General features: G+C 40.9%; 1 protein-coding gene across 1 annotated transcript in view; it reads left to right on the top strand.

The window, feature by feature from the left end:
• The window catches only part of LOC129860421 (cadherin-related family member 1-like), a 95301-nt gene that overhangs the window by 36249 nt on the left and 44008 nt on the right, over positions 1-15044 (top strand). Inside the window, exon 11 of the mRNA XM_055930809.1 lies at positions 263-466. Within this exon, the coding sequence (XP_055786784.1) occupies positions 263-466 (204 nt within the window). The remainder of the gene's footprint in view (positions 1-262; positions 467-15044) is intronic.

Here is a 15044-nt window from a genome sequence, read left to right as displayed (position 1 = left end):
TCAAACTACGCAACTTCCTACAGAAAAAGCCCATTTCCATGACAAACTAGTGTAGCCATGTCAGCAAATGACTACAATCTGAACAAACACAAATCTGATTTGGTCAATTGTAACGTGCTGTTTGGACAGTCTGTATTCCAAACCGAAACTGGTTTGATTATTAAGGCCTGCGGTGTGAACAAGGTTTAACAGAAAATGGGTTCAAACCAGGCTCAGACTTCATGGTATGATAAGGGTCTAATAATCATCTCTCTCTGTCCAGGCCTCTGAGGTCAGCCCTGAGGGGAACCTTATGGACTATGGGGTCACCACGGTCGTTATCCGGGTGGTAGACCTAAACAACCACCCCCCCACCTTCTATGGGGAGAATGGACCGCAGAACATGTTTGAGATGACCATGTATGAACACCCTCCAGAGGGAGAGATCATCCGTGGTCTGAAGATCACAGTCAATGATTCTGATCAGGTGAGTTTCTCATAGCGATCTCTTATGGAACGCTGATTGCCTGGCCGACACCAAGGAATTGAACATTCCTTTATTTGAAGTGTACCTACATAAAGAAATTACAACACATCCATAAGCAGTATGATCATTTTATAAACGCTTATGTCAACCACCGCAAGTTTAAATCTCCACTATAAGTGACATTACTCTGACATATATCAACTTAAATATAAACTTCCATTCATCAAATGAATAAACATTTCTGCTTTTTAAGACAGCAGCATCATACTAGGAAGTAATTATTAATGTGGCTTGCAAAAGCAGCCACACTTTAAATATTGCACTAATTAATTTTTACTTTTTGTTATTATTAATTATTTTACACCATTTAAGCTAGAAACGTCATTCAAAGGTTAAAAATGGGCTGGATTGAGTTGCTTACATACCATTTTTTACATCTTTAATACTTTTTAAACTACACTGAAAAAATATATAAATGCAACATGCAACAGTTACAGTCCTTTTAAGGAAATCAGTCAGTTTAAATAAATTCACTTGATCATAATCTATGGATTTCACATCACTGGGTAAACAGATATGCATCTGTTGATCACAGATACTGTACCTTAAAAAAAAGTAGGGGCGTGGATTAGAAACCCAGTCAGTATATGGTGTGAACTGCATTTGTCTCATACAGAGCGAGAAATCTCCTTTGCATAAAGTTGAACAGGCTTTTGATTGTGGCTTGTGGAATGTTGTTTCACTCCTCTTCAATGTCGATACAGAGCATCCCAGACATGCTCAATGGGTGACATCTCTGGTGAGTATGCAGGCCATGGAACAACTGAGCCATTTTCAGCTTCCAGGAATGGTGTACAGATCCTTGCGACATGGGGCCGTGCTATGCTGAAACATGAGGTGATGGCAGTGGATGAATAGCACGACAATGGGCCTCAGGATCTTGTCACGGTATCTCTGTGCAATCAAAGTGCCATCGATAAAATGCAATTGTGTCGTTGTCCGTAGCTTATACCTGCCCATACCATAACTGTCTGCCATCTGCCCGGTACAGTTGAAAAGGGGATTAATCCGTGCCAGTGGCCATCGAAGGTGAGCATTTGCTCACTGAAGTCGATTACGACACTGAACTGCAGTCAGGTAAAGACACTGGTGAGGACGACGACCACGCAGGTGAGGTTCCCTGAGATGGTTTCTGACAGTTTGTGCAGAAATTATTCAGTTGTGCAAAACCCCAGTTTCCTCAGCTGTCTGTATGGCTGGTCTCAGACGATCCAGCAGGTGAAGAAGCCGGATGTTGAGGTCCTGGGCTGGCGTAGTTACACATGGTCTGCGGTTTTGATGCCGGTTGGACGTACTGCAAAATTCTCTTAACGACGTTGGAGGCGGCTTATGGTAGAGAAATGAACATTCAAATTATCTGGCAAAAGCTCTGACCACAAATACTCTGACCACAAATACTCTAACCACAACCACACAACTACTGACTATGAGTACTGAACAAAGCTACTGACCACACAACTACTAAACACCACAACTAATGACCACAACCACGCAACCTTTGACCAAATCCACAAAATGACTGCACTAAAGACCACAATACGACCACAGCTACCAACCACACAGCTACTGACCACAACCACGGAACTACTGACCACAGCCACGAAACTACTGACCACAACTACAGAACCACACAACTACAAATCACAACTACTGACCACATCTACTGACCACAACCACAGAATTACTGACCACTAAACTACTGAACCACACAATTAATAACCAAAACACCACAACTGTTGACCACAACTACTGACCACAAACACACTACTGATGACCACAACTACTGCTCTGGTCTGCACTAGCTCTGGTCCAGCTCTGGTCCTGGGCGTAGCTAGCTAGCTCTGATTAGCACTAGCTTTAGTCTAGCTCTGGTCTGCACTTTAAATTATAACTAACAAAATGTACATATATTAGCATATAATAACTAACAACAATAATTGTAATTCTTGAACAGTTCAAGTTGGAGACACTAAACCAACTTTCACTTGTTCATGCTATCCTTTTAATTCTTTAATAAAACTTTTAACATCTAAAGTATAACTATATACAGTTGCACACATTTCCAAAAAATAACCCACCAACAGTAACTGTTGAAGTTTTCAAAGTAGAGACACCAAACCAACATTCATACGTTCAGACTATTCAAACTTGTAATGGGTGCGTGTTGGTGGCAGGGAAGTCAGGCGCAGGAGAACGACCTTGGTATAAACAGAGTCGTTTAATAAGTGCTCCAAACTCCAAAAAACAAAATATATAAAAATAACAAAGTGGGTACAAAAACCTGTCGCACACCAACACATACTAGCACAATAACATACAATAAAACAATCTCCGACAAGGACATGAGGGGAAACAGAGGGTTAAATACACAACATGTAATTGATGGGATTGGAACCAGGTGTGAAGGAAGACAAGACAAAACCAATGAAAAATGGATCAGTGATGGCTAGAAGGTCGAACACCGCCCGAACAAGGAGAGGGACCGACTTCGGCGGAAGTCGTTACAAAACTTTTAATCTACAGTTGCAATAAAAAGTATGTGAGCCCTTTGGAATTACCTTGATTTCTACATAAATTGGTCAAAAAATGTGATCTGATCTTCCTTTAGGTTATAACAATAGACAAAACACGGTGCTTAAACTAATAAAACACAAACAATTATACATTTTCATGTCTTCATTGAACACAACGTGTAAACATTCACAGTTCAGGATGGAAAAAGAATGTGAACCCTTGGATTTAATAACTGGTTTACCCTTAAAACATTTTCCAAGCAAGCAGAGGCATCACGAAAGTCAGAAATAGTGATAAAATAAATCACTTTCCTTTGAAGATCTTCCCCTGTTTGCAATCCAAAGGGTCCCATCTACATCACAAATCATTGTTTTGTTCGATAAAGTCCTTCTTTATATCCCAAAACTTCCCAACAAGTTGGCGCGCTTGACTCAGTAATCCACCGGTTTCCCTCGTTCAAAATGCATACAAATGAATCCCAAGGGTTACCAATAAACTTTGTCCAAACAAGTCAAACAACGTTTCTAATCAATCCTCAGGTAGCCTAATATGGAAATAAACTATAAAATGTAAGACGGAGAATAGTATGGTCATTACCGGAGATAAATAACGAAGTACACGCCCTCATCTACGCGCGCCACAACACTACAGCCAAAATGGGAGCCACTTAGAAAAACTACAATTCTAGCTCATTAAAAAAAAAGAAAACAGACCTGAAACTCTTTCTAAAGACTGTTGACATCTATTGGAAGCCATAGGAACTGCAATCTGGGAGGTATTCAATTGATTTCCCCATAGACAGGCATTTTTAATGGTGTCACCTCCAAAAAAAAAGGTTTTCGCCTGCTATATCAGTTCTGTTATACTCACAGATATTATTTTAACAGTTTTGGAAACTGTATAATGTTTTCTATCCAATACTACCAATTATATATCCTAGCTTCTAGGCCTGAGTAACAGTCAGTTTACATTGGGCTCCTCATTCATCCAAACTTCCGAATACTGCCCCCTACCCCGAAGAAGTTAAAGTAATGATGGACTGTCGTTTCTCTTTTTTTATTTGAGCTGTTCTTGCCATAATATGGACTTGGTCTTTTACCAAACAGGGCTATCTTCTGTATACCTCCCCTACCTTGTCACAACACAACTGATTGGCTCAAGCTCCGGCCTGTTAGCTATCTGAATTGTTGTGTCTCCAGCTCGCCGAGCTACTCACTGGACCCCTTTTATCACTCGGCTACGCATGCCTTTCCCTAATGTCAACATGCCTTGTCCATTGCTGTTTTGGACAGTGATTATTGCCTTATTTGACTGTAGAGCCTCTAGCCCTAATCAATAAGCCTTAGCTAACCCTTTAGTTCCACCTCCCACACATGCGGTGACCTCCTAGACCACCTTCTGCTCCCAGCTGTGCCCTGGACACCATATGTGAATTGATTGCCCCCCATCTATCTTCAGAGCTCGTGCTGTTAGGTGACCTAAACAGGCACATGATTAGCCTCACTAGCGTCCCACCTGGCCAACATCTGGTGAAATTGCAGTGCGCCAAATTCAAAACAGAAATACTCAGTATAAAAATTAATAAAACATACAAGTATTAAACATCGGTTTAAAGATGAACTTCTTGATAATCCAACCACGGTGTCAGATTTCAATAAGGCTTTACGGCGAAAGCATACCATGCGATTATCTGAGAACAGCGCCCAGCAGACAAATCATTACAAACAGTTACCAGCCAAGTAGAGGAGTTACAAAAGTCAGAAATAGAGATACAATTAATCACTTATCCAAAAACCTCAGTTTTGTTTGCGTGTTTTGTTCAGTAATCCACAGGCTCAAACGCAGTCACAACAGGCAGCCGAAAAATCCAAATAGTGTCCGTAAAGTTTGTAGAAACATTTGAAACGATGTTCATAATCAATCCTTAGGTTGTTTTTAGCCGAAATAGTCGATAATATTTCAATAGGACAATGACGTCGTCAATATAAAAGGTAAACAGGAAAAGGTTCACTCTAGGTAGTGCGCATGAAAAAGCTCTGGGACAGTGTCCACTCATTCAGAGTAGTCTTACTCCCTAATTTTTCAGAATACAAGCCTGAAACTATTTCTAAAGACTGTTGACATCTAGTGGAAGCCATAGGAAGTGCAATTTGAGTCCTAAGTCAATGGATACTGTAATGGCATTCAATAGAAAACTACAAACATTTAAAAAAAATCCCACTTCCTGGATGGATTTTTCTCAGGTTTTTGCCTGCCAAATCAGTTCTGTTATACTCACAGACATTATTTTAACAGTTTTTTTAAAACAATTATATGCATATCCTAGCTTCTGGGCCTGAGTAGCACGCCGTTTTACTTTGGGCACGCTTTTCATCCAGAAGTGAAAATAGTACCCCCTAACCTAGTGAAGTTAACACCCCGGCCATCCTTCAATCTAAACTTGATGCCCTCAATCTCACACAAATTATCAATGAACCTACCAGCTACAACCCTAAATCCGTAAACACGGGCACCCTCATAGATATCATCCTAATCAACCTGCCCTCCAAATACACCTTTGCTATCTTCAACCAGGATCTCAGCAATCACTGCCCCATTGCCTGCATCCGTAATGGTTCTGCGGTCAAACGACCACCTCTCATCACTGTCAAACGCTCCCTAAACACTTCAGCGAGCAGGCCTTTCTAATCGACCTGGCCAGGGTATCCTGGAAGGATATTGACCTCATTCCATCAGTAGAGGATGCCTGGTTATTCTTTAAAAGTCCTTTCCTCACCATCTTAAATAAGCATGCCCCATTCAAAATATTTAGAACCAGGAACAGATATAGCCCTTGGTCCACTCCAGACCTGACTGCCCTTGACCAGAACAAAAACATTGTGTAGCGTACCACATTAGCATCGACCAGCCCCGCGATATTCAGCTTTTCAGGGAAGTTAGGAACCAATATACACAGGCAGTTAGGAAAGCAAAGGCTAGCTTTTTCAAACAGAAATTTGCAACTCCATAAGGATCTGGGACACTGTAAAGTCCATGGAGAATAAGAGCACCTCCTCCCAGCTGCCCACTGCACTGAGGCTAGGAAACACTGTCACCACCGATAAATCCACAATAATTGAGAATTTCAATACGTTTTTTTCTACGGCTGGCAATGCTTTCCACCTGACTACCCCTACCCCAGTCAACAGCTCTACAACTCCCACAGCAACTTGGACAAGCCTCCCCATTTCTCCTTCACCCAAATCCAGATAGCTGATGTTCTGAAAGAGCTGCAAAATTTGGACCCCTACAAATCAGCCGGACTAGACAATCTGGACCCTCTCTTTCCAAATGATCCTCCAAAATTGTTGTAACTCCTATTACTAGCCTGTTCAACCTCTCTTTTGTATTGTCTGAGATCCCCAAAGATTGGAAAGCTGCCATGGTCATCCCCCTCTTCAAAGGTGAGACACTCTAGACCCAAACTGCTACAGACCTATGTCTATCCTACCCTGCCTTTCTAAGGTCTTTGAAAGCCAAGTTAACAAACAGGTCACTGACCATTTCGGATCCCACCGTACCTTCTCCGCTATGCAATCTGGTTTCTGAGCTCGTCATGAGTGCACCTCAGCCACGCTCAAGGTCCTAAATTATATCATAACCGCCATCGATAAGAGACAATACGTTGCAGCTCTATTCATCGACTTGGCCAAGGCTTTCTACTCTGTCAATCACCACATTCTAATCGGCAGACTCAACAGCCTTGGTTTCTCAAATGACTGACTCGCCAACTACTACCAACTACTTCTCAGACAGAGTTCCGTGTGTCAAATCGGAGGGCCTGTTGTCCGGACCTCTGGCAGTCTCTATGGGGGTGCCACAGGGTTCAATCCACGGGCCGACTCTTTTCTCTGTATACATCAATGATATCGCTCTTGCTGCAGGTGATTCTCTGATCCACCTCTACGCAGACGACACCATTCTGTATACTTCTGGCCCTTCTTTGGATACTGTGTTAACTAACCTCAAGACGAGCTTCAATGCTATACAACTCTCCTTCCGTGGCCTCCAACTGCTCTTAAATGCAAGTAAAACTTAAACTGATCGCTGCCCACACCTGCCTGCCCGTCCAGCATCACTACTCTGGACTGTTCTGACTTAGAATATGTGGACAACTACGCAAAAAAGCATCCTTCACTCATGCTGCCAAACATACCCTCATAAAACTGACTATCCTACCGATCCTTGTCTTCGGCGATGTCATCTACAAAATAACACTCTACTCAGCAAATTGGATGCAGTCTATCACAGTGCCATCCGTTTTGTCACCAACGCCCCGTATTCTACCCACCACTCATATTCATCGCCAAACCCACTGGCTCCAGGTCATCTATAGGTCTTTGCTAGGTAAAGCCTCGCCTTATCTAAGCTCACTGGTCACCATAGCAGCACCCACCCGTAGCACGCGCTCCAGCAGGTATATTTCACTGGTCACCCCGAAAACCAATTCCTACTTTGGCCGCCTTTCCTTCCAGTTCTCTGCTGTACATAGCCAATCTGTAATAGCCCATCCAACTACCTCATCCCCATACTGTTATTTATTTATTTGTTTTGCTCCTTTGCACCCCAGTATCTCTACTTGCACACTCATATTCTGCACATCTATCACTCCAGTGTTTGCTTGCTATATTGTAATTATTTTGCCACTATGGCCTATTCATTGCCTTACCTCCCTTATCCTACCTCATTTGCACACACTGTATATAGACTTTTTCTATTAAATTATTGACTGTATGTTTGTTTATTCCATGTGTAACTCTGTGTTGTTGTTTGTGTCGCACTGCTTTGCTTTTTCTTGGCCAGGTCGCAGTTGTAAATAAGAACTTGTTCTCAACTAGCCTACCTGGTTGAATAAAGGTGACATTTAAAAAAAAATTAATGCGATTAGAAGGAAAGAAATTCCACAAATGAACTTTTAACAAGGCACACCTGTTAAGTGAAATGCATTCCAGGTGACTACCTAATGATGCTGGTTGAGAGAAGTTCAAGTGTGTGCAAAGTTGTCATCAAGGCAAAGGGTCGATATTAGAATTATCTCAAATATAAAATATATTTTGATTTGTTTAACACTTTTTTGGTTATTCCTTGATTCCATATGTGTTATTTTGTCATTTCGATGTTTTCATTATTATTCTACAATATATAAAAGTGTAGTAAAAAAATAATTAAAAAAATGTATCAACATGAATTAGATTGGGCAATAAAAGCCCCATTTTTATTCCATAGGCTGTGATCCGCACTTTGCAGCTGTTGCAAGAGCACATTTTTCAATGGCTGTCCACTGGTTTAAAAAATAATCACTGTTATCTTCTTGTCAATATGGGGGCGCTGTTTTCACTTTGTAAAAATTCGTTCCCAAATTAAACTTCCTCATACTCAATTCTTGCTCGTACAATATGCATATTATTATTACTATTGGGTAGAAAACACTCTCTAGTTTCTAAAACCGTTTGAATTATATCTGTGAGTAAAACAGAACTCAAGTTGGAGCAATCTTCCTGTCAGGAAGTGAGAAATCTGAAATCAGGCAGTCTGTTCCAGGGTTAGTTTATTAATTTGCATGTATTCTATTGGTCGACATGCACTGCATACGCCTTCCCCTAGATGTCAGCAAGCAGTGAGAATTGGAATGGTGTTGCTAGGCAGATCTGAGGCCATATAAAGGGTCTTGGAACGTAGGGTGCACTCTTTTCAACGTTCGTCATGGCGCAAGACAGACCTCAGGATGGCATTCTGAAAAGCTCTCGTTATAGGCCTTAGATATATCCGGCTCTGATTTTATTCGATATAGGTGTTAAAGACATCATAATGTAGTTATTTTAAACCGAGTTATATCAGTTTATATCAGTATATTGCGATTTTCGGATATTTCTTTGTGCTGCGTTATAGTGAGTTGGACACGTCTTCGCCACATGGCTAATGTTTACTGCTAATTCCAAAGTTGAAGGCGACAATCTACAACCGAGCAACGATTCTTCTGGACAAAGGACAACTTGCCCAAGATTCTGATGGAAGCTCATCAAAAAGTAAGAACTATTTATGATGTTAATTCGTTGTTCTGTTGAAAAATGTTAAACTACTATTCCGCCATTAATTTCGGTGCGGTCTCGCTTTAACGCACGCTGTATGTCGTAGTAACGTTAATTTTAAAAATCTAACACAGCTGTTGCATTAAGAACTAATGTATCTTTAATTTGCTGTCCAACCTGTATTTTTTAGTCAAGTTAATGATTAGTTATTGATTAGATTAGGTGCCTCTCCCAAGAGTTCTCCCGACATTTTCTTTGCAGCTTGGCTACTATTCTCATTGTATAACCACGATTTGTGCCGCTAAATATGCACATTTTCGAACAAACAATATATGTATTGTGTAATATGATGTTATAGGACTGTCATCTGATGAAGTTTTGAGAAGGTTAGTGAAAAATGTAATATCTTTTGCTGGTTTATTCGCTATCGCTAACGTGCATGAATCAATGCTGCTGTGTGGTTGGCTATTGTAGTAAGCTAATATAATGCTAAATTGTGTTTTCGCTGTAAAACACTTAAAGAATCTGAAATATTGGCTGGATTCACGATCTTTGTCTTTCATTTGCATGTATTTTTGCATGTATGTATTTGCATGTATTTTTCATAAATGTTTTATGATGAGTATTTAGGTAATTCACGTTGGTCTCTGTAGTTATTCTAGTTGCTTTGGTGAGAGTTGTGATGGTGGCTGCAATGGTAAGCTATGATTTATACCTGAAATATGCACATTTTTCTAACAAAACATATGCTATACAATAAATATGTTATCAGACTGTCATCTGATGAAGTTGTTTCTTGGTTAGTGGCTATTTATATCTTTATTTGGTCGAATTTGTGATAGCTACCTATGCAGGAAAAAAATGGTGGAGTAAAAAAAGTGGTGTCTTTTGCTAACGTGGTTAGCTAATAGAAATACATATTGTGTCTTCCCTGTAAAACATTTTAAAAATCAGAAATGATGGCTGGATTCACAAGATGTGTATCTTTCATCTGGTGTCTTGGACTTGTGATTTCATGAACATTTTATTATATGATATCCCTGTGACTTTAGGCTAGGCTATGCTAGTCAGCTTTTTTGATGGGGGGGATGCTGGATCCGGGTTTGTGACTCGTTAGAGGTTTTAACCTCTCTGGGATCGCTAGCGTCCCACCTCACCAACAGCCAGTGAAATTGCAAGGCGCCAAATTCAAACAACAGAAATCTCATAATTAAAATTCCTCAAACATACAAGTATTTTACACAATTTTAAAGATACACTTCTCGTTAATCCAACCAGTGTCCGATTTCAAAAAGGCTTTACGGCTAAAGCACAACATATCATTATGTTGGGACATTGCCTAGTCACAGAAAGCATTCAGACATTTTCCAACCAAAGAGAGGTGTCACAAAAATCAGAAACATAGATACAATTAATCACTAACCTTTGACGATCTTCATCAAATGACACTCCCAAGACTCAATGTTACACAATACATGTATGTTTTGTTCGATAAAGTTCATATTTATATCCAAAAACCTCAGTTTACATTGGCGCCATGTTCAGAAATGCCTCCAAAACATCCGGAGAAATTGCAGAGAGCCACATCAAATAACAGAAATACTCATCATAAACTTTGATGAAAGATACATGTTTTACATAGAATTAAGCAACCTAAACTTCTTGAATTCAACCTTTATTGGGTTCAAATACACATTTAGATTTTTGAACAGCCATACACAACAAGCACAATACGTAAGGTGCAAATAACTAAATGAGACAGCAACAGTGTGATTCACATCAAACGCGCTGTGTAGATATCAATAATAAGTGATATCTGTCTCGCTGCAGACTACACCACTGCTGTCACCCTTACCTTCAAGCATTTATTCAAGTTGGATAATCTTTTGATGCTGACAGCAGTCACACCATTGAAAAACACAGCTTCGACTGAAGCCTACAAAAGCTTATTTCTGCTCTTTTCCCGCAATCCATCAAACACATTTGGTGTGTTATCATAGTGGTCTCTGACTTGTGGTCAAACTCGCTCAGGTGGAACAAACTTAAACTCCCACCTTTTTTCAATGATGACTTGAATGTCAGATTTTCTTCACAAACATACTTCTGAATTTAAAAGTAATCCTATTTTTTTAAGGTATCTGTAATCTGATTAGCATCTTTTTGCTGGTTACGTAACGGATTACAGTTACCGTTTTTTGTAATCCGTTACTCCCCATCCTTGACTACTGACCACAACTACTAAACACAACTACTGAACACAACCACACAACTACTGAACACAAGCACTGACCACAACTACTGACTACAACCACAACTTCTGACCACGACCACACAATTGCTGACCAGACAACTTCTGAACACGAATGACCGCAACAACTGACCACAAAAACACAGCTACTGCGCATAACTACTGAGAACAACTACTGACAACTATTAACCAAACAACTACTGACCACAACCACTGACCACAACCACACAACTCCTTACCACATTAACACAACTACTGACAACAACTATTGAAAACAAAAACAAAACTACTGACCACAATTACTGACCAACAAAACTACTGACGGACACAACTACAGGCCAAAACTACTGACCACATCTCCTGCCAACAACTACTGCCCACAACCACACAACTACTGATCACAACTACCAAACTTCTAACCACAACTACTGACCACATCTCCTGACAACAACGACTGCCCACAACCACACAACTACTGACCACAACTCCACAGCTACTAACCACAACCACAGTAATACAGAACACAACTACTGACCACACTTACTGACCACACAGCTACTGAACCACACAACTACTGAACAAAATGACTGACAACTGACCACTACTACTGACCACAACTACTGAACACACAGCTACTGAACCACACAACTACTGAACAAAATGACTGAGAACTGACCACTACTACTGACCACAACCACTGAACACAACCACCCAACTACTGACCACAACTCCACAGCTGCTAACCACAACCACAGTAATACAGAACACAACTACTGACCACACTTACTGACCACACAGCTACTGAACCACACAACTACTGAACAAAATGACTAACAACTGGCCACTACTACTGACCACAACTGCTGAACACACAGCTACTGAACCACACACCTATCGAAAACAATATGACTAACAACTGACCACTACTACTGACCACAACCACTGAACACAACCACCCAACTACTGACCACAACTACCGATCACATTTACTGACCACAACCACAAAATTACCGACAACGGCCACACATCTACTGACCACATAACTACAGATCATAACTACTGACTACAACTACTGACAGCCCAACACAGCTACTGAACACTACTACTCACCACAACTACACAACTACTGACCACAAATACTAAATACTACTAACCGCAATTACTGACTACTGCTATTGAACTATTTAACACAACCATACAACTACTGAACACCACCACACAACCACAACTACTGACCACAACAACTGACAGCAACCACACAACCACTAAACCATATCCATACAACTACTGACCACATACAACAGACCATGACTACTAATCACAATGTGACCACAACTACCGACCTCAACTACTGAACACAACTACTCACACCAAAACTATCATTCACAACTACTGACCACAACAACTGACAGCAACCACACAACCACTAAACCATATCCATACAACTACTGACCACATACAACAGACCATGACTACTAATCACAATGTGACCACAACTACCGACCTCAACTACTGAACACAACTACTCACACCAAAACTATCATTCACAACTACTGACCACAACCACACATCCACTGACAACAACTACTGACGACAACCACACAACGACTGACCACAACCATACAAATATTGACCACTTACCTACTCACCAGCACCCCTACTGACCATAACTATTGACCACAACCACACACTTACTGACCACACAACTACTGACCACAATGGCTGACCATAATGTGGGACCACAACAACTGACCACAAAAACACAGCTACTTACCATAACTACTGAGCACTACAACTGCTGACTACCTTTAACCAAACAACTACTGACCACAACTACTGAACACAACCACAGAACTACCTACCACAATAACACAACTACTGACAACAACTACTGACCACAAAGCAAATCTACTGACACAAACTACTGACCACCAAAACTACTGACCACCAAAACTACTGACATACAAAACTACCGACCACAACTACTGACCACAACCACACAACTACTAACCACAACCACATGTCTACTGATGACAACCACTGATCTTAACTTCTGACCACAACGACTGACCACAACCACGCATATAATAAACACAAACACACAACTACTGACCATAAACAGATAACTACTGACTACACCTACTAACCACACCACTACTGACCACAACCACTGACCACAAACACACAACTATTGACCACAACCACAACCACTGACCACAACCACACAACTACTGACCATAACCAGATAACTACTGACTACACCTACTAACCACACCACTCCTGACAACAACCACAACCACAACCACTGACCACAAACACACAACTACTGACCATAACTACTGACCACAGCCACACAACTACTGACCACAACCACACAACTACTGACCACAACCACAACCACTGACCACAAACACACAGCTATTGACCACAACCACAACCACTGACCACAAACACACAGCTATTGACCACAACCACAACCACTGACAACAAACACACAACTACTGACCACAACTACTGACCACAACGACTGACCATAACCAGATAACTACTGACTACAACTACTAACCACACAACTACTGACCACAACCACTGACCACAAACACACAACTATTGACCAAAATTACTGTAAACCACATAACTACTGACCACAACCACGCAACTACTGACCACAATTACTGACCACAACCACACAACTACTAAACCACATACACATAACTACTGGCCACATAACACCAGACCATAACTACCAACTTCAATTACTGACCACAACTACTGACCACAACCACACAACTACTGACCACAACCACCCATATAATAAACACAACCACACAAATACAGACCACAACTACTGACCGTAACCAGATAACTACTGACTACACAACTACTGACCACAACCAAAACCACAACCACTGACCACAAACACACAACTATTGACCAAAATTACTGTAAAAACCACATAACTACTGACCACAACAACACAACTACTTACCACAATTACTGACCACAACCACACAACTACTAAACCACATACAAATAATTACTGGCCACATAACACCAGACCATAAATACCAACTACAATTACTGACCACAGCCACAAAACTATTGAACACAATTACTCACCACATAACTACAGACCAGAACTACTGAACACAACCACACAACTACTGACCACCCCTTCTGATGGCACAATGACTGACCACAACCACTGACCACAAACACACAACTATTGACCACAACCACATAAATACTAACCACAACAAAACAACTACTCACCACATAACTACTGATCACAATAACTGGACACAACAACTGACCACATCCACACGACTACGGGCCGTAACCACAACCACTGAACACAAACACACAACTACTGAAAACATAACTACTGACCACAACAGCACAACCACTAACAATAACCACTGACCACAACTACTGACCACAAGTACACCACTTCTAACCACACTTACTGAACCACACAACTACTGACCACAACCACAGCCAGCTGGCCACATCCACACAACTACTGAACACAACCACACAACTACTGAACACAACCACACAACTACTGACCATAATCACAACCACTGGACACAAACACACAACTACTGACAACACACCTACTGATCACAACAACACAACCACTAACAATAACTACTGAACAAGACCACGCAACTACTGACCACAACTA

Source organism: Salvelinus fontinalis, chromosome 8, assembly GCF_029448725.1.
Source record: "Salvelinus fontinalis isolate EN_2023a chromosome 8, ASM2944872v1, whole genome shotgun sequence".
Classification (NCBI taxonomy): Eukaryota; Metazoa; Chordata; class Actinopteri; order Salmoniformes; family Salmonidae; genus Salvelinus; species Salvelinus fontinalis.
Note: the sequence above shows the minus strand (reverse complement) of the source record. Positions and strands in the feature narration are given on the sequence as shown.